The 22945-nt window shown below is 37.3% G+C and overlaps 1 protein-coding gene across 4 annotated transcripts in view; it reads left to right on the top strand.

The window, feature by feature from the left end:
• Pcmtd1 (protein-L-isoaspartate (D-aspartate) O-methyltransferase domain containing 1) overlaps positions 1-22945 on the top strand; it is a 64465-nt gene that overhangs the window by 33391 nt on the left and 8129 nt on the right. For 2 of the 4 annotated variants that reach the window (XM_055603192.1, XM_055603191.1), the window contains 2 exons: positions 8840-8942; positions 22223-22394. In XM_055603192.1, the coding sequence (XP_055459167.1) occupies positions 22341-22394 (54 nt within the window). In that variant the 5' untranslated portion in view covers positions 8840-8942; positions 22223-22340. Of the gene's footprint in view, positions 1-6615; positions 6637-8839; positions 8943-16511; positions 16704-22222; positions 22395-22945 lie in introns of those variants that run through there. The other 2 variants (XM_055603194.1, XM_055603193.1) reach the window with 2 other exon arrangements.

The raw sequence follows: 22945 nt of genomic DNA, 5'->3' as shown, positions 1-22945 counted from the left end.
GTCTTTCCTTCTCTGTCTGTCTTGGTTTCAGACAAAGTGTGAGCACAGTAGGAGCTTTTTACTCAATTATAGACAGCTTATCAGTGTCTACACAACTGAAGAAAATGGCACTCCTTACTCTGCTAATAGCTCATCGGGGAGGGTTGTGACCTGAGGAGCACCTCCCTCTCCTCATCCATAATGTAATGTTGAAGGAAATAGTCATATGTAGGTCTTATGCAGGCGTCCACAGCTGCTGTGTTGTTCATGATTGTTAAGGCTAGGACCTGTCATATCTTGGAGATAGTGTTTCATAACACTCTTCCTCTCTCCTTGTGTGTTAACTTTTGTTTTGTTTTGTTTTGGTTTGGTTTGGTTTGGTTTGGTTTGGTTTGGTTTGGTTTCAGTATCTTTGAATGTTAAAGGGTCCATGAATTCCAACAACTTCAGGGTGTACCTACCCAGGTCTGGACATGGACTTTGGAGAGTACTCCCAGTCTTCAGGTCTTCATCCTTACACACTCAGCCCATATCCTGTTTCTTTTTTAGGATACACAAGAAATTACCCTGTTCACAACTCAGTTCTTTCAATTCTTTTCCACATAATACAAAACTTTCCCTATATTCTCATCTCTGTTCTGTGTTTCTTTTCTTGGTGGAGGGTGCAGTTTTCTTCTGAACTATGCTAGGCAAAGACTTGAACATCAGCCTCTTTAATCTTATGCTGTGGAGTGGCAACAAACTTATTTCAGAACCCCAAAGTATCAGAAAGCATGCTTTGAAATAGCTTTTGTTTTTCTTCTTACATTTACTTTCACGGGGACATAAAGCCCCAAGGATACTTGATTTTTAAATAATATTTATGTAATAGATGCCTATAGGGATGTGAATTGGCTTGAAGCAAGAAGAAAAATTCTCTTACAAATAAAAAGTAAATATTTAATATATTCTAAAGATTTTTCTACCAAATTAGTTTAGAATCTAATATTTTCATTTGTAAGATTTACCCCCTGCTATTGGTTTTGATATAAATTTGCGATTTGTGTTTCTTACCATATGTTTATAAAGTGTTTACATTAGACTGTATATCAGCAAATAGAGATAACACTTCCTTTGTTAGCTCCTTTCATTCTGCTCAGTAAATCCACATTTCAGTGAGTCAGTCATTGCTGGTCCGGATGCGTTCAGGTGCTGTGTTAGGTGGCCTTTGTAGTAGTTCTGGTAATCTTAGCATAGAACAGGAGGCTTGAAATTCAAGGCCAGCCTGAGCTACATAGCAAGACCCTGTCTTAAAAAAAAAACAAAAAACAAAACAAAAAAAAACCACGCAAAACAAACAAACAAAACAAAACAAACAAAAATGGGGGAAAGCCAATGAAAATGAACTCTGGTAAAAATAATTTGGATCAAGATCTGAAGTTGCGTAAATTGTGTGTCTGAGGCGGAGACAGAATCATGAATTTAAAATCCTTAATTACATTATATAACTAGCTAGTTCAAGAGTTCAGAGCCAGCCAGCCCAAACTACAATGAGATCCTGTCTCAAAAAGCTAGTAACAACAAAAAAACTCATAAGGCACTGTCTCAAGAAACTAGTAAATAACTAAAAATCTGGTGCTTTTAAGATGTTACTGTCAAAGTCTAGCACTTTTTTACTGTCAAATTCTGAGCCCTTTCCCAAACCTAGAGAAGAGAAAAAAAGTTTTCCTTCCTTCCTTCCTCCCTCCCTTCCTTCCTTCCTTTGTTTATTATTTATTATAATTTATTCACTTTGTATCCCAGCTGTAGCCCCCTCCCTTGTCTCCTCCCAATCCCACCCTCCCTCCCTCTTCTCCCCCTATGCCCCTCCCCTAGTCCACTGATAGGATCTGACCCTAGCCTATCAGGTCTCATCAGGACTGGCTGCATCATCTTCTTCTGTGGCCTGGGAAGGCTACCCTCCCAGGGAGAAGTGGTCAAAGAACAGGCCATTGAGTCTATGTTAAGAGACAGCCCGTGCTCCCCTTACTAGCCCCTGCTTCCTTTATAGGGAACCTACATGAAGACTCAACTACCCATGGTCTATATCTGAGCAGGGGGTCTTGGTCCTTTCCATGCATGGTCCTTGGTTGGAGCATCAGTCGCTATAGTACCCCCTGGGCCCAGGTTTTTTGTCTCTGTTGGTCTCTTGGTAGAGCTCCTGTCCTCTCCAGGTCTTTCAGGGAAGATGCTTAATCCTCGTTCAGAAGGGCAAAAAGTATAGAGATTAGAAGCGGGAGAAGACCGGGAACGGCAGGAAAGAACCTACCCAGCAGGGTATTAAAGCAGATGCTGAGACTCATAGACAAACTTTGGGCAGAGTGCAGAGAATCTTATGGAAAATAATTTTTCATTTTAAGAATCACTAAATGATTACATGGTAAGACTTAGGAAAAGTTAGACAGTAGTTGTCTCTAATCTTTGAAGATAGAATGTGAGGAACTCTGAGAATCACGTGTAGGCTCCTGTCCGTATGGTTTGTATATTGGGAGGACCGAGCCCAAGTAGTTTAGGCTGGTCTTGAGCTTAACTGTGTAGCAAAAGTGATCTTGAACTCCTGATCCTCTTGCTTTCACTTCTCAGGTGCTAGGATTACATACATGTGTCACTAAACCTGGCTATGTATGTTTTGACACATCATGCTATGTATATATACTTCATTTTTTACATGTCGTATCTACAAATTTAGTACTTAGACTTCCTAAAGTTTTACTTTACATAATTAGAGTTACTAATAATCAATGTGATTTATTAAAAGGTGTTTTTATATGTATAATTTATTATCATTGACTTTATATTGGTTTCATAGAAACCAAATAACCAGTTCATCTATTTCCACTTGTAGTAGATATTAAGGGTTAACCAAATGCTTTTATATTAATATTTGTTAATTCATGGTATTATTTACAAGTGGGAACAGAGATTTGAGTGGCCAAAACACTTAGAATCGTTCAGACGGAACTGGGCATGGTGGTTTGTGCCTATAATCTTGTTCTGAGGCAAGAAAACTACTGAGAATTCAAGACTAGGGTGAATTGCAGTCGGTTCTGGTCAGGCTGAGTTGCAGAGACCTCAGGTATGTGGGTGCTCATGCATGTGAGACTCGAGGTACATTTCTCCATCAGGCCTGGTTGTGTGTTAATAATTTAGCCTGACCAGGCCATACAAACCCAGGCATGTTGCCTTTAAACAGGTCAAGTTTGTCCCACTTTTAAGTTCTCAGGTTATTGCTGTGCCATCATGGTTGAGAACTACTGTAGGTTACAGTGAGGCTTGTTTTGTTAATGTGGTTTGTCAGTAGGGGTGGGGCACATCATAATTTCTGATGGTCTGTGACCTCTGATAGTTAACAGCAAATGAGGCTTTTTAAAGTAAGCAGTTGTGGATCCTCAGGATTCCTTTTAGAGTAAGCAATAATCTTGAGGGAATAATCGACTAGGTTGCTCCATGGGAAAGAACAATCATAGTTAGGCCTTGGTGTTCTTAACTGAAATTGTAGGTCTGATCATTTCTTTCCTTGGCTTCTTCCAGTTATGAGTTAGGAGTCCTTTTTGTCTGGGTTGTATCCTGTGAATTAGCCTTACAGAAAATGCCAACAGCAAGGTGAGCTTCATTTGTGTTGTGTAAAGTTTTTGGGTTCCCCTAATGGCTTTCAGATAAGTGTCTATATACCCATATCATATTGTCCAAGTGTGCGATACCATGTGAAGATGACGTGCTGCAAATAGAAATTAGTTACTGTGTTTTACCTAGTAATTACTGACCTTTACATGTACACTTTAATTATTGATTAACTGATGTATAGATGAGCTGGTTAGGGATAGGCACAGTTGTTAAAAGAATATAATTGGTCCTTATATTAGAAATTTGTTACATTTGTTGTTTATGATAAATGAACTTTAGTCAGTCTTAAAATAATTTCTAATATATAATCTAGATATTTCCTAGTAACTTATTTATTTTTGTAAACTGACTCTTCTGTTTTCTTTTAAAACCTGTATATTATAGAAGTGAAACCTTTATTATTTCGTAAAAATCTTTCTTGGCTTATGTGAATAAATAACATTGGTTGTATTGAATACAAAGTCACATTCACATTTCATCTGCAATACTGTTTCTTGTACTGTAGTATTTGATATATATGATAATGATTTTAAAAAAATCTAAACGTTCATAAGTTTTTTTTTTTTTTTTTTTTTTTTTTTTTTTTATTTCTTTTATGCTCTCCCTCCTTTCCATGTAACCCGGGCTGTAGGTCTTGACTTGGCTGTGTAGCCGAAGATAACCTTGGACCATGTGTAGCTTTAACATTTTCTGTGGGGAAAGGGTGAGGTGAGTGCATGTCGTGGCATGCTTGTAGAGGTCAGAGGCCATCCCCAGGTGCTGGTCATCACTGTTCCACTTTGTTTGAGACAGGATCTCTGTGGTTCATTGGTGCACAGCCAGGCTGGTTGGACTGTGAGCTTCTGGGGTTCTTGCTGTGCCTTCTGTCTGCAGTAGGAACACAGGGATTGCAGACAAGCTAAGGAGCCTGGATTTACATGGGTTCTGGGGATTCAGAATGGTTTTCCACCCATGCATGGCAAACACTTCACTATCATTAACCATCTCCTCAGCCCTAGCCTGTTAGGTTTTGATTGATAGGTTATACATGCTTGTGGGCAAAACATGCTTGAACAATGTATAATGATGAGATGGCCTTCCTACCCTAGACCTTTCAGTCTCCATTTTCAGAAGTAGCTGGCTGTGCCTGCAGTTTCCTGTGTCTTACTTCCCTGTGGTTCTCTTTTTGAGTTGTAACTCTCATCATTGTCCAACATATATGACAGCTTGATGTGTTGTAGTTGACAGCACATTCTGTGACTGTAATAACATTGCTATTTGAGCTCTGCTTTTTATTTTTTTATCATTGTTTTTAAGTGTGTGTTGTCTGTGTATCTGTATGTCTGTGTCTGCCTTTGAGTATGTGTATAAGAGTCCAGGTGCCTGTGGAGGCCAGAGCTACCAGATACCCTTGGAGCTTGAGTTACAGGCCGGCATTTGAGATCTGCTCAGCATGGGTGTTAGGAACTGAACCCGGGTCCTCTCTAAGAACAGCACATGCTCCTACCTGCTGAGCACCTTTCCTGTCCATGAATTTTGCCTTTTATTAATATATTTTATCTTTTAAATTTACTTCACTGTTAATGACTTTAATTATTAAGTGATAAAGATATGCTTCCATGTTGCTTTAAAATGAAACAATTTTATTTTAAAACAAATGTTGGTATTAGCTACTAATAACGTGCTCTCTCTGTGTGTTTATGTTGTGTGTGAAAATAGTCCTTAATATATTACTGGGGAAAAAACATTTTTTTTTTTTTTCAGTTATGTAAGTTGAGGCTTCCATCTTAATCCTGTTGCCCGAGTCTGCTGAGTGCTGGGGTTAGAGCTGTACCATCCCACGCTCCTGAAGTTACTGCTTTGTGTTAGGTGAGAAAACATGAAGAAATTTCCTTAAGATGTAGCTGGAGAAATGGCACAGTACTTAGGAGCAGTGGCTGTTCTTCCAGAGGACGTGGGTTCAATTCCTAGCACCTTTGTTATCAGATCACTACTATCTGTAACTCTAGCTCCCAGGGATCTGGCACCCTCATGCGGACATACATGCAGGCAAAACGATGCACATAAAATAAAAATAAATAAATTAAGATTTTTCCTTAAGAAAGCTGCGAGTAGGAGAAGTAGTCTTTTCCAGGAAGGAGTACAGCAGTTGGTTATTCGATGCCAAATGGTCAACACTGAAAACACACATACAAGTATGTATATAAATTGCAGAGGTTGCATTTATGTATTTAGGAATATATATGTAATAGACATGCATATATAATATATATGTGAGAACAAAGGGAGAAGGCTGTGAATTTGAGAGCGTTGGAAGGATGGAAAGAAAGTGGGGAAGTAATGTAATTATATTATAACCTCTAGAAATAAAAAAAATTTCCTTAAATTTCAACCTTATTTCTGAAAATTGGTATCATTTGTTTTCAGATAGTAATGGAAGCATCCTCAAGTAAGGAGTGGCCTTTCTCTGCCCTTTGACCTAGTCTCAAGTCTACACTCTTGTGTAAATAAGGCAGCTTGAAATAGGATTGGAAACCTTCATTTTGAGATTCTTAGCTTTTGCATTTGGTCTTAGAGAAAATATAGAAAGCCGGCAGTATTTTTGTTTATGTCTTATTTTTTGCATAAAATGTTTGAAAAGTATTACCAAAATCTTGATGGATAATGGAAGTAAGTACAAGTTTCTCTTAGATTTTTTGCCATAATGGATCATAGAAGATAGAAGCAATATGAGATTAACTTGGTGGAACAGTGCTTTTCTTACTGTATATTATTAAGTGCTTGTAGGTTGATATTAACTTTTTCATTCAAATTTTTAATAATTATTATTTCAATTTAAAAAAATGAAATGGTTTGAAAGACACGAGTAGCTGATGTATGTGCTCTCCCATGTCTACAGACAGATCAGGATAATAAGGATGAGACTACTTCCAAACAATTTCAGCCACTGAAAGCTGCAGGTTTAAAAGTGCTATTTTCTGACGGGTGGAGGAAAACACCAGCCAACCTTGTCCTGCTCATCAGCTTCAATTATAGGTGACTGTCTACCAGGCAGCTCTTATGTGAACAAGCTTTAAAGCAAATATGTTTATTATCATTTTATTGTATGAGGTTGTACAAGGCCATTTTGTTATTTATAATATACTTTGAACATATAGCCTCCTTTATCTACTTGACTCTCCTCTAAGGGCTTTTAGACTGAACTTTTTTCCACTTGAATTAATCCTTTGGAAACTAAAATTCTCAAGTTGCTCATATTGGGAATGTGTTTTTTTTTTTTTTTTTTTTTTTTTTTCCTTAGGGTTCAGACTTTATTGGTTTAATCAGAAATAGCAAAGGCAACGTTAACTATTATCCTGGGGGTATCATCCACAGATGTGAAAGCTACCTTTCGAAAGCGGGAATGTGTTAAAGAGTGACATCACTGTGTATAGGATTCTGCGTACAGTGTGGGAGGCGGTTGGTTTTATTTGTTTTATGAATCCTTTACATGTTTACAGGATCAGGAGGTATTAAATCATGTTGACCTGATGTTTCAGTTTTCAGATGAAAGCTTACCAGTTTATAAGTAAGGAAACAGTAAAGAAATGCTTATGGTTGCCTCAGTCTGTTCACTTTTAAAACCATAATATTTCAGGTTGGTTGGCATGGTGACTACTGCCTATAATCCCATTATTTGATAAGTGGTGACAGGACCAACTCTTGAAATCATTCTTTATTGCATAAAGTTCAGTGCCAGCTTCAGCTCTACATGTGACCTTGTCCCAGCATCCCCTGCCCCCAAACAAAAAAAAAAAACAAAAAAACAAAAAAAAAAAACCTCACCAACCTGGAAGCAAAGGAAATTGTTGTATTTGCTGAGTCAAATTGTCTCATGATTAAAATTTCTTGTCTAAATAAATTTTCTACGTAAAAATTTGTTTGTTTTCTTTTTTTTTTTTCTTAACAAACTAAAAAGAATGATGGAAAGCTAGCACAAGAAAGCATATACGTTTGATATTTGGTTTGAAGACTGTGAGCATTTTCTTTCATTTTTTTTTTTTTTATACTCAGAGAACATCTAAATTTGATCATTTGTTTTTGACTTTTTCTTGTTACTTTAAAGAACTTAGTGGTTAATTTTAGACAAGTCTTTAGACAAGTCTGATGATATGCATTGCAGTGTCACCGGCAGTAGAGGACACCTCCAGTTACAGATTCCTTAAGAAAAATTACTCAGCTGGACATGGTAGCAATCCCAGCACTCCAGAAGCAAGGCAGGAAAATATAAGTTCAGAGCTAGTTGGGGCTACAGAGAGACTTTTCAAAACAAAAATAAGAAGCCAACACAACCTTCTTAAGAAATCTCTCAGATTACAGTAAAAGAATGTAGAGCACAAAACCTGTTTGATTCCATTTCAGACAATGAAGAGAAACTTGTATGTCTACTGCAATTGTGTATGACCTTTGCGGGGATTGTGGACAGGATGTGGCGTTGTAACCTGGAAATACACTGTGTCCTCGATCTCAGTGAACAAGTACTATCTGCCAGTTATAGGGAACACTGAGTAAACTCTTCTCCCCAGCCCTTTTCTTAGGAGGTCTCTTTAGCCATTGTCATGTGTAAAAAGGATGGTGTAAAGAGCTTGAGGTTTGCTTAACTGCATATGTGAGAACCACCAGATTATGACTAAATGATAAGTGAAGATTATGATAAAGATTCAAGCTCGCTGGGTGTGGTGATGCATATTTATTTCCTCTTGCTACTCAGAAAGCTGAGGCATGAGATTCACAAGTTAGGGCCTAACCTGGATTGCATAGTGACTTGAAGGCTTGTCTGACTAAGCAAGTTAGCAAAATAGTGGGCTAGAGGTACAGAGTGCTGACTAGGGCAAGGTCTGGTTCTAGTTTCAGCCTGCAAAGCGTCACCACCACCCCTTAAACCTGGGGATCTGTGAGTATTTTGATCATAGTATCCTGCCAACAAACTGTCTTTTGGAGACCTATAGGTTTTAGCCTTATTATCTGTTGCTTACTGTGCTCACTCCCTTTTCTTCTTCACAAAAAGCAAGTGAATACCCCTCCCCGTCACTGCATTGAAGTAATGTAAACAGGTTTCCATTCAACTCTAAAATCCAGCTAGTAGGTGTTTGCATATTTCTTACTCTCTTTAAATGCTATTGGTGTATAAGTACACAGAAATTAGAACTCTAGGGGTACATCATTAATATTTTTATAAAAATGCTCCTACAATTTGCAGGTCCTTTTGGAATAAATCATGGGATTGAACTTCATTCAGATGTGGTGGAATATGCCAAGGAGAAACTGGAGAGCTTCATCAAAAATAGTGATAGCTTTGATAAGTAAGTATTGATACCTGTAGTTTTGGTGTAAGAGCAATTAATGAATATGTGCAGTATTCCTGTACTTGAACAGTATTAGCTTATTGATTTTGACTAAGTGAATACTGTAGAAATCTCTGTGTTGTGCCATGAGAAAAAATAGGAAAGTTACCGTGTAATTTCATTTTATTAAATTACAGATAAGTACATGATTTCTGGTCTTTCACTTCTTAAATATCATATGGTGCCTTCTGGATAGAAAACTGGATGTTTGTGCTCCAAATTCTTTTTTTGTAACTGGTTTTAAAACTGTTGGGTAGTAGTTTTAACATTCGGTTCTCTGTTCATACTGTGCATACCAACATTCAAAGGTACGTACCAGCACACAAAGGTCCTTCCTTACAGTATTCAGTTTCTCTGTAATAAATATAGTAGAAGTTCCTATATAAATATATCTGTATGTGTCACTGTGGGATCCTGTTTGAGAAATCTGTTCTATACAACTGTTTACTTTGACTCTGGCTTCCCTTTTCCAAGACATTGCATAGGTGTTGATCCTTGGACAGGAGTGAAAGTGAAGATGTGGGGTGTAATCATGCTGAAATTCTGTCCTGACAGTTTTATGAAACAAAGATTCTTACATTTGAATTTGAAATAAAGTCCCATGAAGTGAAATAGCCTATGTAACCATATGTAGTGCTTTGGCATGTCATTTTTCTGTTTAGCATGTCATAGTTTCCAACAGAGAAAGCCTTACAAGGGATAAGAAGCAAAGGCTTAGAACTCAATCAGTATACATCAAGGTTTCAATGTAAAAAGCAACCCAGACTTCAAATGTGGCTTACTGGCAGGGGTCTCTCACTCATCCCTAGCCCTGGCTGTAACAGCAGAGATTTCATCTCAAGAGCATAGACCTAGAGGGGAGTTCAGAATCCAGGAACACTCTGAATGTCTTTCAGGGGGTGTATTTTCCTTTCCTGCCCTTTTGCTCTTTTTCCTCCTCCACTTGCCCTTTGATTTTTGTCTCCTCTGTCGTGGGTTTATATCCTAGTGTGAATAATGCTTGAACTGGTTGAAGAAAACAAAACAAGGGCTCCACAGCAGAATCCTCAGCTCCTGCAGTGATTGTAACTGGATTTTTAAGCACTTCAGGAAGGACTGAAAGAGTTGTGATGCCCAGGTTACTTTTTTTCTGTAATAAACACAGTGGCTTTTAGTTGGCCAGGTAAATTATCAGTTTGCTGAACAACTTGTGTCTTTTATAGGTTTATTTTATATGTATTAGTGTTTTGCCTACATGTCACTGTGTGCAACCACAAACACGTTCAGATTTCAGGAGAGGGCACCAGATCCCTGGCACTGGAGTTACAGATAGTGTGAGAGCTGCCATGTGTTTGCTGGAACCCCAACCACAGTCTTCTGCAAGACCAAGTACACCAAGTCACTCACCATCTCTCCAGCCCCTGAATAACTTTTCTTCTTGAACTAAAACTTTATGAATTAAAACTTGATTTGTACTCTCAGTCATTTCAGTTGCCTACTGCATTTATTCCAAAAAAGAAACACACTTAATAAAAATCAAAGTGTTTAGCTTAAGTTATTTAATAATAAATTGCTATTAAACTTGAACATCTGTTTGTGTCTTCATCGTTTTTCATCTGTCTAATGACTAATGTGGTTTCTGAGTCTTGAAATATGGGCAAGATTATTTTTTATCTAGTTACTGAGAAGTTTTGAATTACTTGATTTCCTATAAAATGTTTTAATATTGAAACTTAATCTGCCCATAAGAAGTTTTTTAGTACATTTTAACTTAGAAAAAGTATAAAAATAATATTAATGAAGGTGTAAAGTCTTCAGTAAGATCTGTTACATACTAGTTGTTCATATATTAGCTCTGTTGATACATAAAGGTTCAATTCTGTCCTTAATCAACAGGCTTAAGGAAGACTTGAGTCGCTAAGGCCTCTATCCAGGTTTATTTCCGAGAAGTGGTCTGCATGGCTGTAAAATATGCTGTGATTGCAATGATTTTTTTTTAAATAGTATAGCAAATCAGTTTTAAGGTATTTAGTTATCTTATTTATATTTAGGTATTTAATGGTTTCTGTGTATATGTGTGTGTGTGTGTGCTTGTTCATGTGGGTTTGGACATGAAGGTGTGCATACACGTGTGCATGTGTGTATTCGTGGAGGCCAGAGATTAATGTGGGTCTCTTTTCTCAATCACGCTTCATGTGTGTTTTTTAAAAACAGACAGGGTCTCTCATCGAAGCTGAAGCTCATCAACCCAGCAAAGTGCATGTTACCATGCCAGGCTTCATGCATGACTCTGAGGGTGCAGACCCAGGTCCTCATTTGCATGACAGGCATCCACTGGGCCAGCTCAGCCCTCTCTCTCTCTCTTTCTCAAAAATAAAAAGATAAGAAATAAATGTTTTCACATAATTGTGAAAATGTTCTTTTTTTCTGCTTGTTTTTGATTTTTTATTTTATTTTTTGTTTTTAAACTAATTCTTGAAATGATCTATACCATTCAGTGAAGAGTAATCCGTGTGGCGTTGAAGGTTTTAAAATCATTAACCAGGCATTTATGCTGGTTGCTGAAGTGTTACAGCTTATTTTTGAAACATTTTTTATGTTAGTCCATTTGGGGCAGTTATATTTTACTTCTTAGGCAGGAGTAGTATAGTCAGATTTCTATTGCTATGGTTAATACCAGGACCAAAACCAACCTTGGAAGGAAAGAATTGATTTGCTTACAGCTTAAATTTCATCAGTGAAGGTAGTTAGGACCTGAACTCAAGGCAGGAACTTGGAATCAGTAACTGAAGGAGAGGTTGCAGAGGAGGGCTGCTGATTAACTTGCTCCCTATGGCTTGCTCAGCCTGCTTCCTTATTACAGACCAGGACCACCAGCCTGGGGATGGCATTGCCCACAGTATTAGGCTGGGTCCTTCCACATCAACCATACATCAAGAAAATGCCCCCACAGACTTGCCTACAGGCCAATCTGACAGAGACAGTTTTTTCAAGGTTCTCTTTTTCAGAAGACCCTCTCTTGTGTCAAGTTAACAAACAAATCAGAACAAATATGAAATGTTACTTATTGTTGAGTATCTCATATTACAAATGGGTCTTGTATACAAAGACTGTCTAGTACTAGGAAACTGTTTCATTTTGCCTAAAATAGAAACTGATGTAAGGTTAAGTAATCAAAGTTGATTGGTTGTGCATTGGGCTACTTTTCAGTCCTTTAACTAGTTAGAGATATGATATTTTCCTTCCTGCCATACTTGTGTTTTGATGAATTTTTAGGTTTTTTAAAAATGTTTGAGGATATTATTCCTCCTTTCTTTCAATTAAAAAATAAACATCTGCAAAATGTAAAAAGTTCCTCTCCTAAGCAGTTTCATATTTATGTATAGTGTTACGGATGCATGTAATAAAATAGAGATTAAAGAAAATGGGTCAGATGGGTGCAGTGGCGCACACCTGTAATCCCAGCCCTCAGGGAGGCAGAGGCAGGCAGGTCTCTGTGAGTTCAAGGCCAACCTGGTCTACAAAGTGAGTCTAGGACAGCCAAGGCTACAGGAGAAACCCTGTTTCAAAAAAGAAAGAAAGAAAGAAATGAAAGAGAGAAGGAAGGAAGGAAGGAAGGAAGGAAAAGGAAAAGAAAAGGAAAGAAAGAACATGGTTTTGGTTTGGGATTTCATCATTTTTAGAATTGAGCATGGAGAGAACAAGTATTTAAAATCCAGTGCTGTTTCTTCATTTGTGGAGTCAGGAGCCTTCGTATCAGCACCTTCCTTCAACAGTATTGCCGACTTGTATGTGTTTTAAGCTACACTTTGAAGGTTTTCTTAAAAATATCTGCTGGAGGTCAGGATGAGAGGGTGAGAGATTTAGTAACTAGTGTTAGGATACATAATGTACAGTATAGAAATACAAGTGTGTATTTTTACTTTTAGTAAAAGTAAAAAGCCCCCTACTTTTAGTGTATGTGTGTGTATTTATGTGTGTGTGTCTTACTTGTGTGGTGTACAGACTTGTGTCTTGTGTCTTAAGTCTTTTGTTCTTTGCATAAGGAGTCCTTAATATATGTCTGTAGCACGGTTTCAGTGCCGCATGAATGGGTAAATGGCCCAGAGCAGCTCCTCAGAGTTTATTGTACTTGGACATGGGAAGCTGCAATGAAGGATCACTTACTCCTTAGTGATGCTGTTTACTGAACTTCCTTATCAGCTGGTCTGATTTCAAAGGTTTTCCTAAACACAGACGACTAGATGATTTCTTACAGTGTTTAGGCCAAGTGGTCTCTGATGGCAGCCAATGATTTTTGCCTCTGCAGGAAAAAATAGTTTTAATCATCAAGAAAAGGGATGGTCGTGGCATGTTCTAGTAGCATTGCCCTGCTGTTGCTAGTTTATTGACCTCTAATAGTCTTCATACACTAAAAAAATGTCATTTTTATTTTATTAAACATTTTTATTACATTTATTACAGGAGTTGATTCTTACCTTCATTTATTTGGGTCCTGGGGATCAAACTGGTTGTCAGATTTGGCAGCAGGCAACTTTATCCACTGAACCATAAGTAATTTGTCAGCCCTCAGAGATCATTTTTTATAAGTTTACTATGATCTAAGATTGGTATTGTGGCCTTATTGGTTGAGAAGATTAGGTGTTTAGTTGAGGGGTCTCTGCAAACACCAGGGCCAGCAGAGTAGTGATCCACACGAGGCAGAAGGAAATAGGTTCAGCACAATTCAGTAGCCAGTGTTGGTTGAAATTTCTGGAGTCTGACACTGGATGGTTTATTGTAGGCATATTTAAGCACAGTACAGTTTTGGGGGAAAAAGTTTCCTGATGATAATTAACTCAATCATGTGTGTACAACAAAGTTTAAAACATGTTTACCTGGAAACTCTTTACAAAGAACATGTGACCTTTTCCATAATGATGTGTTCTATTGACCGAGAAACAGTGCGCAAGACAAGGATCTGGGGACAGTGAATGACCGAGATAAATGTAAAACAGTCAGGTGAGGCCTGGCCCTACAGATTGCACAGATCACAGGGCCACTACCTGCATCCATGTCTGGTTTTCTGGACTGTAAACGGATATACATCTCCTCTTTGAAGAGTCATCACTGCATGGTTAACATTCCTGGATTCCCAACTGCTTATCTGTGAGCACAAGGACCTCAAGCCCTCTCACTTTTAGTCAATTAGAATAGGAAGTTGTGGGGACGGTCATCAGGTTACCTCAAACCAGTATTTACACAGTAAACAAAATACATTTGTCCAGCTCTGAGTACTTGGGTAATTACCTTAGTTAGAGAAGCTTGAGTTGTAAACTTTGACCTCATGAAAGAGTTGGTCATTAGTAAAACATTTATGTATAGCTATGTGTATGAGTTTACTTAGTACATAAAAATAGGTGTATACAGTTGATTTGGCTCTTTGGAATCCTACTACATAAAGTTTTTGTAAGGTCAGTAGGGTGTACCTCTTCCCTCAAGATGACTAGGGAAAATTTTGGAAATGCTTATCTGTAGCCAAATAAGAATAGTCTACATATTCTTCCTACAGAGAGTGGACCAGTATTTGTATGTAATTGGGCACATAAATGAGTCATAAATAATGAAAACAGTAGTGTGTGTGGTCAGACCAGTAAATCTATTCTCTTATACCAGTAGTTCTCAACCCATGGGTTGCAACCCCTTTGTGGGGTGAACAACCCTTTGATGGGTCCATATCAGATATCTTGCGTATCAGATGTTTACATTATGATTAATAGTAGCGGCAGAAACACTTATGAAGTAGGAAAGAAAATCATTTTATGTTTAGAGTGGTCACTATAACATGTATTAAAGGGTCACAGCAGTGGAAAGGTTGAAAACTTCTGTTTCACACTCTGGCCAGTTAAAATTGGTTGATTTTTTTTTTTTTTAATTAGTTCTTCCTAGAAATGAGCTGTTCCCAATAAAGTGTAACCTAGCCACTTAGCCCTGGTTATAGAGTGTAAAGCAGCATTTTATATGTATTGTGTATTTTCTTCAGATAAGAATCAGGCAACAGCACAAATATGGTTAACACACACTGGCACAGAGTGCACAGTCAGCTAAGACAGGACAGCTCGGCTTTGTCGGAGGGGAGGATGAGTGAACGCACTCCATTCTTCATCTTTTGTAGTCTTCAAAAGATTATAACTGATGCATGGCAATGGTTAGAATCCTGGTTTTACTTGCAATTAATTAAAGGCTTATTTTCCACAGTGATTTGTATTTGAAAATTAAGTATTTCTGGATTCAGTTTATTTTTTATCTCCGGAGTGATTTATTAGGTCCTTTTAAAGATAATTGTAGTGAAGTCATTTGCTTTTGTAACTAACTCATTATACTCAGTATTACTCTTCAAATGTTTGTGTATCTTGATATGCTAATAGTGTCCAGAAATAATTTTATATAAGTTATTGTAAGCTGTAAGCATTTTTTTTCTCCCAGTGGTACTGAAGATAAAACCTAGGGCTTTATCCATGCAAGATCATTGTACCACTAAACTGCATCCTCAGCTCTTTTAAAATACGGTTTTTGTGCTGATCACGATGAGGCATACTTACAGTCACAGCACTTGAGAGACTGAGGCAGGAGAATAACTTGAGTATTCCAAGCTAACCTAGACTGCAGAGTCTGACCCTGTCCAAAAGCATTAACTTTTTCTGAATGTATTCCATCCTTCCATTTATCTATTTATCTATATCTATTTATTTATTTAAGTGACAGGGAATGTTAAATTTCTCAGATTAGCTTCAAACTTATGATCCTCCTGCCTCAGCTTCTCTAGTGCTGAGATTGTAGACATGAACTACCAGACCTTGCTGGACAAATTTTAATCTGCTAAACAGTCAAATTGTTTGGGACAGAGAGTCCTTGAAAATAGTAAAAGGACTATCAGTTATAATATTATATAATATTAACATCTATGTGGAAAAATGCAATGGCGTTGAATGACTTAGCTGTCAGGTTTTCTATAAAACATTTAGTGACCATTTCAGTATTATATGTTTCTACAATGCCACAGTAATGTGGGTTTGTTTATTCAATGCAAACAAACAATGCCTGAATTGTCCTAAGATGAGTCTGATGCAGTTGGAAGGGAAAACACTTGAAAAGGTAAAATCTTTGTTTTCTAATTTTTCATTCAACAGTGTAGTTACCGATTATAAAGTATTTGAATGGTGTATTTGGAGATCAAGAGTTTAATAGTTCCTTTGCTTTTATCACAGCAGAAATGTTTGTTTAAAGTTTTGTCTTATTTTTAACAAAGTGGTCCTAGTTCTTAAGACTCAAACTGTTTTAATGAAATGTTTTAAGAAAAAGATTTTATGATTTGTTTGTCAGTTTCTCTTGGATGAGATGAGAACAAGGTAGGAATCTTCCCGAGGTCCTTGAAATTTCTCTATTCCGTTGGAATAATTGTCTACAGTTTCAATGACAGTGTCCTCTGGCACCACTAAAGTAGGTGCGCAATTGCTGGCCCCAACTTCACAGTGTATTGAAGGGGAATGTTGTTTTTTCTACTCTCAGTCAGCTCCTAGACCTAGACTATCCGTCTAAGAGGGAAGCTACAGGGCAAGGCTAGGTCACCCTGATCTCCTAGCTGCTTTTCAAAAGAATTATATGGGCAAGTTGGCAAGGTCCCTGCTGTGAACGAAATCATCTGTCCATCTGAAGATGAAGATAGTCCAACATGCACCTATAAAGAAAGCCACTGCTAAGGTAAGTGACTGGAATCCTGCTCTAACTTGGGGCAAGTGTTTATGTTCTCAGCCAAGATGTCTGCATTCTTCTCTGAATGGTTTTCAGTGCACAGCTTAGTAAGAGCAAGTGAAATGTGTGCCTGTGTGAGTCTCACAGCAGTCATTGTATTTTCAGGTTTATTTTGTTTATTTCAGGCTTATTTTGGTAATAAGCCTTGTGTGAATGAATTTGTGAGCATTTTACTCACTTTAAGACTTTTTCCCCCCTATGTACAGATAACTTATATTTGGTAGTGTGACTCAGGGAAGTCAATTTATTTTGGGAGATTTTGTTTAGGAATTTTTCTAAAAATAAAAATGCCTGCTAATTTTAACTTATATATAACATTTTAAGAAATGTCTAATTTTAACATAAGAACTAGGGAGAGAACACCTGAGCCATTCTTAAATATAATCACATATGTTTATTATTTTGGTAGATTGGTTACATCTTTCAGGTTTTATGCGAACTGTGGTTTGTATGAAAAGATCGACTTTGGGTTTTCTGATTCACTATGTTCTAACCTGAATTACGTGTATAATTTATCAGTACTCATAGCACCATTTTATATATAGAATTCTGGACAGCTTATTGCTGCAGCCTTCTAGATTACACAGGATTTGTTGTTAAGGTTTAAAGTGTGCTCTGTCTCTGTGTGGTTTAAGAAACTTAGGTGTGGCACAGCTTTTGGAATAGTCAATACCTAAGAGAGAATTTTTTTTTCCCCTGCTCTCCTGGAAGAATCAATAGGAGTTATGTCTGGTTAATAACATAACATTGCTAGCAGCCACCATCTGTGTCTTGATTCAGTTTTTTAGTAACTCATCATGCATATTAATGAGCATGTCCATAAACAGGTCCCACCATTTAGCGGGGTTAATGCCAACAGTGGACTCTTAGTCATTCTTCAGCTGACTTGTATGAATTTATTTCTTGAATGCGTTTGTGAAAAGGCATTTCAGATTCTCCATTGCATGCTACCCAGAAGCACCTACAAGTGCTTTGTAAAGTTAACCTCTATCCATATGTAAGGCGTTAAAATTTTAGCAATGTGCAATTTTAGAATGCCTTTTTCCTTAACCAATTGTGAAAAATTTGTGTATTAGAGGTTGTAAAGGTTAAGCCATAATTGTAGGTATAATAAATAATGGTTGAATGGGAAATACTTCAGGAGACATTTATATTTCTTTTCTGTTTTTATTTATTTATTTAATACTGTTATAATTTGGTGGTGACTTCTTGTTTTTTTGGCTTACAAATTCTTTATTTTCTTTTACATTTTTATTGCCAACATTTTTTCACAGTTCCAGATATGGCTCTTTTAAAATTTTTATAACTAGAACTAGTACAGGTCTTTGGGGACTTAAATTTTTCTTAATATGTTTTTTATTTATTTTGCTGTGGGTGGGGCACAGACTTGGAAGTCAGAGAATAACTTGCTGGAGTTAGTTCTGTTCATCCACCATGTGGTCCTGAGGACTGCACCCAGGTCATCAGGCTCATCAGCAGATGCCTTTACCCCCTGAGCCATCTCACCACTGCTGGAATGTTTTCTGATTTTAATAGGCTTTCAAACCTAAGTGTTCTGTACAAGGAAGCTAGTATGTTAAGGTATAGTATATAAGTGAATTAGAAGTCTATGTTTCATTTGTATTAGTGGAGTAGAAGATTGGATTTTTCTTCCAAAATGATGCTTTACCCACACTTTGAGGTAAATAGACTTTTCATATCTCCATTAAAAGGGAAAACATTCAGGTTATTATTAGAATAATGAGTATGGTTGTAGTTATTCAGTTAAATGGCATATTAAAGCCAAGAGTTAGTTTGATTTTTCACATGTTAGGAACACACACACACACAGTTGTCAACTAGCATCATGATCTATGAACCATTACATCACTAATGTGTGAGTGGGTCTTTACCAACCTGCATCATGGTCTGAAACACAGTATCACTATAGAGTGCACTGGGCATATATTTTCCCTATAACTTTATTTCCAGGCAAATTTGTCTTCAGATCTTGAGATTTTTTTGTGATCATCATATTTACTTTGTACTTAGAGTTCTTAGAGTTGGTAGCTAGAAAAGGTAACATAAAGCATATGTATTTCTTTCATGTTTTACTTAACTGTATAAATGCATTTGGGGGGGTGATAGATGATAGAACTGCAGTTAAATTCAGACATACTCAGAGATGACCAAAACAACCAAACAAAAGAAACCAAAAAGCAGGAAAATATTCCAAAGAAAAACAACATTTTAAGGAGAAAGTTCTTGCACCACCTGTCTGCCCGAGACAAGCAGCTGCAATTGTGTAGTGTTTCGTCCTTTGATGTAATTGTGTAAGCATTGTCTGTTGGTATGCAATGGAAAAGTATTGTTGAAGTATTATCCTTTTTTGTAGAAATTCTGTGAAATTTTCTATGAATTTCATATATAGAGCACAACTCACATTGGGCTAGCCACATTTTAAGGGCTTAGTGTCTGTAGTTAATGGCTGCCATCTTGGATAGTGTGGCTCTAGACAGTCCTGTCAGGCCTTTAGATCACAGCTCATAATTTCACAGGAAGCCTCTGATCTCTGGGTCTGTTTTCTTTCCCCTGCAGTCTTAGGGAGTCACACTCCTTTCGTCTAAATGCTAAAGTGCTTACCACACTTGTAAGTTATAATGTAATGAGTAGGATTCCTTAGATTGTCTTGTCCATTTATCTGTGTTTGCAGTGAGCACCATAGCTGAAGTTAGACTGCATGTGCTTGATTAGACTAATAGAAACTGCATTTGGGAGAACTTGTACAGGAGCACACAGTTTTAAAATCAGGCACAAATTTCTTGAATAAATTTCTGTGGTTTTAATTATAAATTGCTCACTTCAAATGGTGTTTTTAAGATATTGTTTCTGTAATCTGCCCTGTATTGTAGTTAGTAGGAAGCTTTCAAATTATAAAAACTATATTTTAGTTGATTTAATAGATTTATAAAAGAACTTTAGTAATTCTAAATCTTCATTTTTTTTTAAAGATTCTGTGCATCTGAAAATTAGAGTAATATAAGTTACTATTTAAAATGGGTTTTTATAAGGATGAAGATTTTCAGATAGAACTTACTGAGAAAAACTTTTTAAAAAGAGCATTTGCTGTAAACTTGATAAAAATAGTTAAATTGTGTGATTCACAGCATGATTATTTAAAATCAGATTACGTTTTGGGGCTGGAGCCATGTCTCCCTGGTTGAGAGAACTTGTTGCTCTTGTACAGAATGCAGGTTTGATTCCAAGCACCCACAGGACAGCTCACAACCATCTGCAGTATCAGTTCTAGGGGATCCAAATGCCCTCTCTGGCCTCCATAGGCGCCAGGCATACATGTGGTACATACTATACATACAGCCAAAACACTTACACACATACAGTCATAAAGTAAATAACCCAAACCTAAAAAGAAATTACATTTCGATCCTATTTTAAGTAGTCAGAGGTTGGACTATATAGTCTTGTCTCTGAGAGAAATTAAATATCCCTGGTGTAGGTAGCCTGATACTTTTAAAGACTAAGATTTCATTGTGAAGCTGATCTTTTAAGTGTAACTTAAGTGTATAGTAGACATTCATTAATGGCAGGTGGCCAGTGAAGAACATTTGAGGCAAAGGAACACCAGACACAGTCACAGGAATGCTTCATCACGGTTGTCATGTTAAATTAGAGGCAAGTAATTCAGTCTAGCTACAGAGAAATGTGTACATGCTGCAGCGGTACTAGGAAGTCTGTCTTTGTTATAACAACACAAGCTACCTGCTGGGACCTCAGGACATGACAGATATGATGAGCACATATTTGGGAATATTGTACAACATTTTTGAGCTGATCTTGCTCTTTACAACTGCTTAGCTCTGTGGGCCCTAACCCACCCCTGTGACATGGGAATTAGTCTTTTTGAGACTAATTTCTCATGATCTTTTTAAGTTCTACTAGGGCTCTCTTAAAGATTTTGTTACCTCTCAACATTGCCATATGTGGCAACTGTCTTACAACACGTAGTTTCTTTAAGCAAAATATTCACACTACATCTAGGCCATAGCATTTGTTTCTTCTCTGGAGGAGAACAAAATGATGGAAGGGAATTCTGGAAAATATAAACAGTGAGATGTCACTTACGGCAATCAATCAATAAATGGCATGCCAGGCTCACTGTAAAGTGTGGAGATGAGAGTACAGTACGTACTGTTTGTAACTCCTACCTCCCAGCTCTTTCAACCCTTTCCCACTTCCCCTTAGTTCTGCCCACAAAGATAGTAGAGAGTGAAGGACAGGGCTCAAGAGTGGTAGACTTATCTTTAAATGCATGCTCATTGATGTATCTATGTTTTAGTAAATTTTGATGAGAACTTAATATGTATTAAGTTCACTATTAATTATCAAAGGGCAGGATATGTTTTATAAAGTAAAATTCATTCTGAATGAAATCATCTAGTCATCCTTCAGTGTTTGCCAGGATTTTACTGTAAATTATTTCATTTGTAAATAGTAGCATAATCTTGCTGTATGATTTTTTTCTATCAACTTAAAAGATTAAGAACTGGTTTTAAAAGACTGGGTGTGATTGGGAAGGGGGTCTCACACCTATAATTTAATCATTTAAGAGGCTTGAGCAGGAGGAGTTCAAGGAGTTTGAGCCCAGCTTGGGTTATACAGTGAGTTCAAGGTCTAAGGGGGAAAAGGATTGCATTTACATCGAGCTTTTAATTTTACATCGTATAGTAGTCTATTTTTCACTTTGTTGGCAGGATTTAAGAAATAAATTGGAAGTTTGTGTAGGGTAGCTTGTGAATGTGTAACATTATCAAGCATTATAACTAGAGGTACTTGGTGGGATAAACCTTGAAACCACATTTCCCCTTGTGTCATTTAAGAAACGCATAGGGGCCAAAGTTGCAGTTAAAGCCCCACTCATTTGCTTTCTATCCCAATCTCGTAAGGTGACCAGCCTCAATTTTTAGGAAAGCCACCCTAATCTTAGTGGTTGCAGGAGTCATGGCTAGTAGATTGCTATCTCTTGGCCAAGGCTGTGCTGCTGTTTATGCGAGCAACAGTGACAAAGCAGAGAGGAGCCCTGGACTGAGCCTTTCTCCTTTGTGCTGGCTCTAAGTATTCTGGAAAGAAACTGAAAGCCTTTTCTTATTGCTGACTTTCATCCTCAAACAACATTTTGGGGGCATCTCAAGATTGTCGTTTGATGGGCGTTTGGTTTTGTTCATTTCTACCCTAAGTAAAGTTTTGTATGGTTTAGAATAGGTTCTTACTTTGTATGCTGTCTCACAGATAACAAAACAGTATACTTGATAAGCGTTAAATTTCACACATTTTAAAATAAAATTTCCTATTGTATTTTATCCATAAAATTAATATTGATAGCCTTGCTTTTTCAAGGACAGGGTTATAGGAATTTGTCAAAAAGTTAATGTTTTGTTTAAACAAATTAAAATGTTTGTTTCCCCACACAGATTTGAATTCTGTGAACCCGCATTTGTGGTGGGTAATTGCCTTCAGATAGCTTCTGACAGTCATCAGTATGATCGAATTTACTGTGGAGCTGGAGTCCAGAAAGACCATGAAAACTACATGAAGATCTTACTCAAAGTTGGGGGCATATTGGTCATGCCTATAGAAGATCAGGTACCTTCACTGTCCTGCATTTGTCTTGTCACAGGACATTTGTGACATTGGGAATTAGGACTCTGTGATAGGGAAAGACACATTGTGACTTTTGAAGAAGAAACAAGTCTTTACAGATCTATGTATGTTCATAGAAAGAAGCCTGAAAGAGATCCTTAAGTGCATTAAGCATAGCTGATGTAGAAAGGAAGTGTGGCAGGAAATGAGAGCCCACTCAGCTACTCAGGCTCAGTCAGTCAGTTCCTCATTTGGTAGGTATGCAATTGAATGCAAGTCTTCAGCCTGTAACATGTTAAGTCTGGCTTGTGACTGCCTTCAAGTGCTTATCTTCATAAATAAAACAAGTTATTAAAAAATTTATTGAGGGGCTGGAAAGATTGTTCAATAGGTAAGAATGATAAAAATTATAGAGATGTGTCTGGAAGGACCAGGGATATTTTTGAATGGTAGAGGGCTTACCTGTCAGGTGAAGCTATGAGTTCCATGTCTAGCAGTTCACACACACACACACACACACACACACACACACACACACACACACACACACACAC

This window comes from Psammomys obesus, unplaced genomic scaffold, assembly GCF_907164565.1.
Source record: "Psammomys obesus unplaced genomic scaffold, mPsaObe1.curated_primary_1811, whole genome shotgun sequence".
Classification (NCBI taxonomy): Eukaryota; Metazoa; Chordata; class Mammalia; order Rodentia; family Muridae; genus Psammomys; species Psammomys obesus.
Note: the sequence above shows the minus strand (reverse complement) of the source record. Positions and strands in the feature narration are given on the sequence as shown.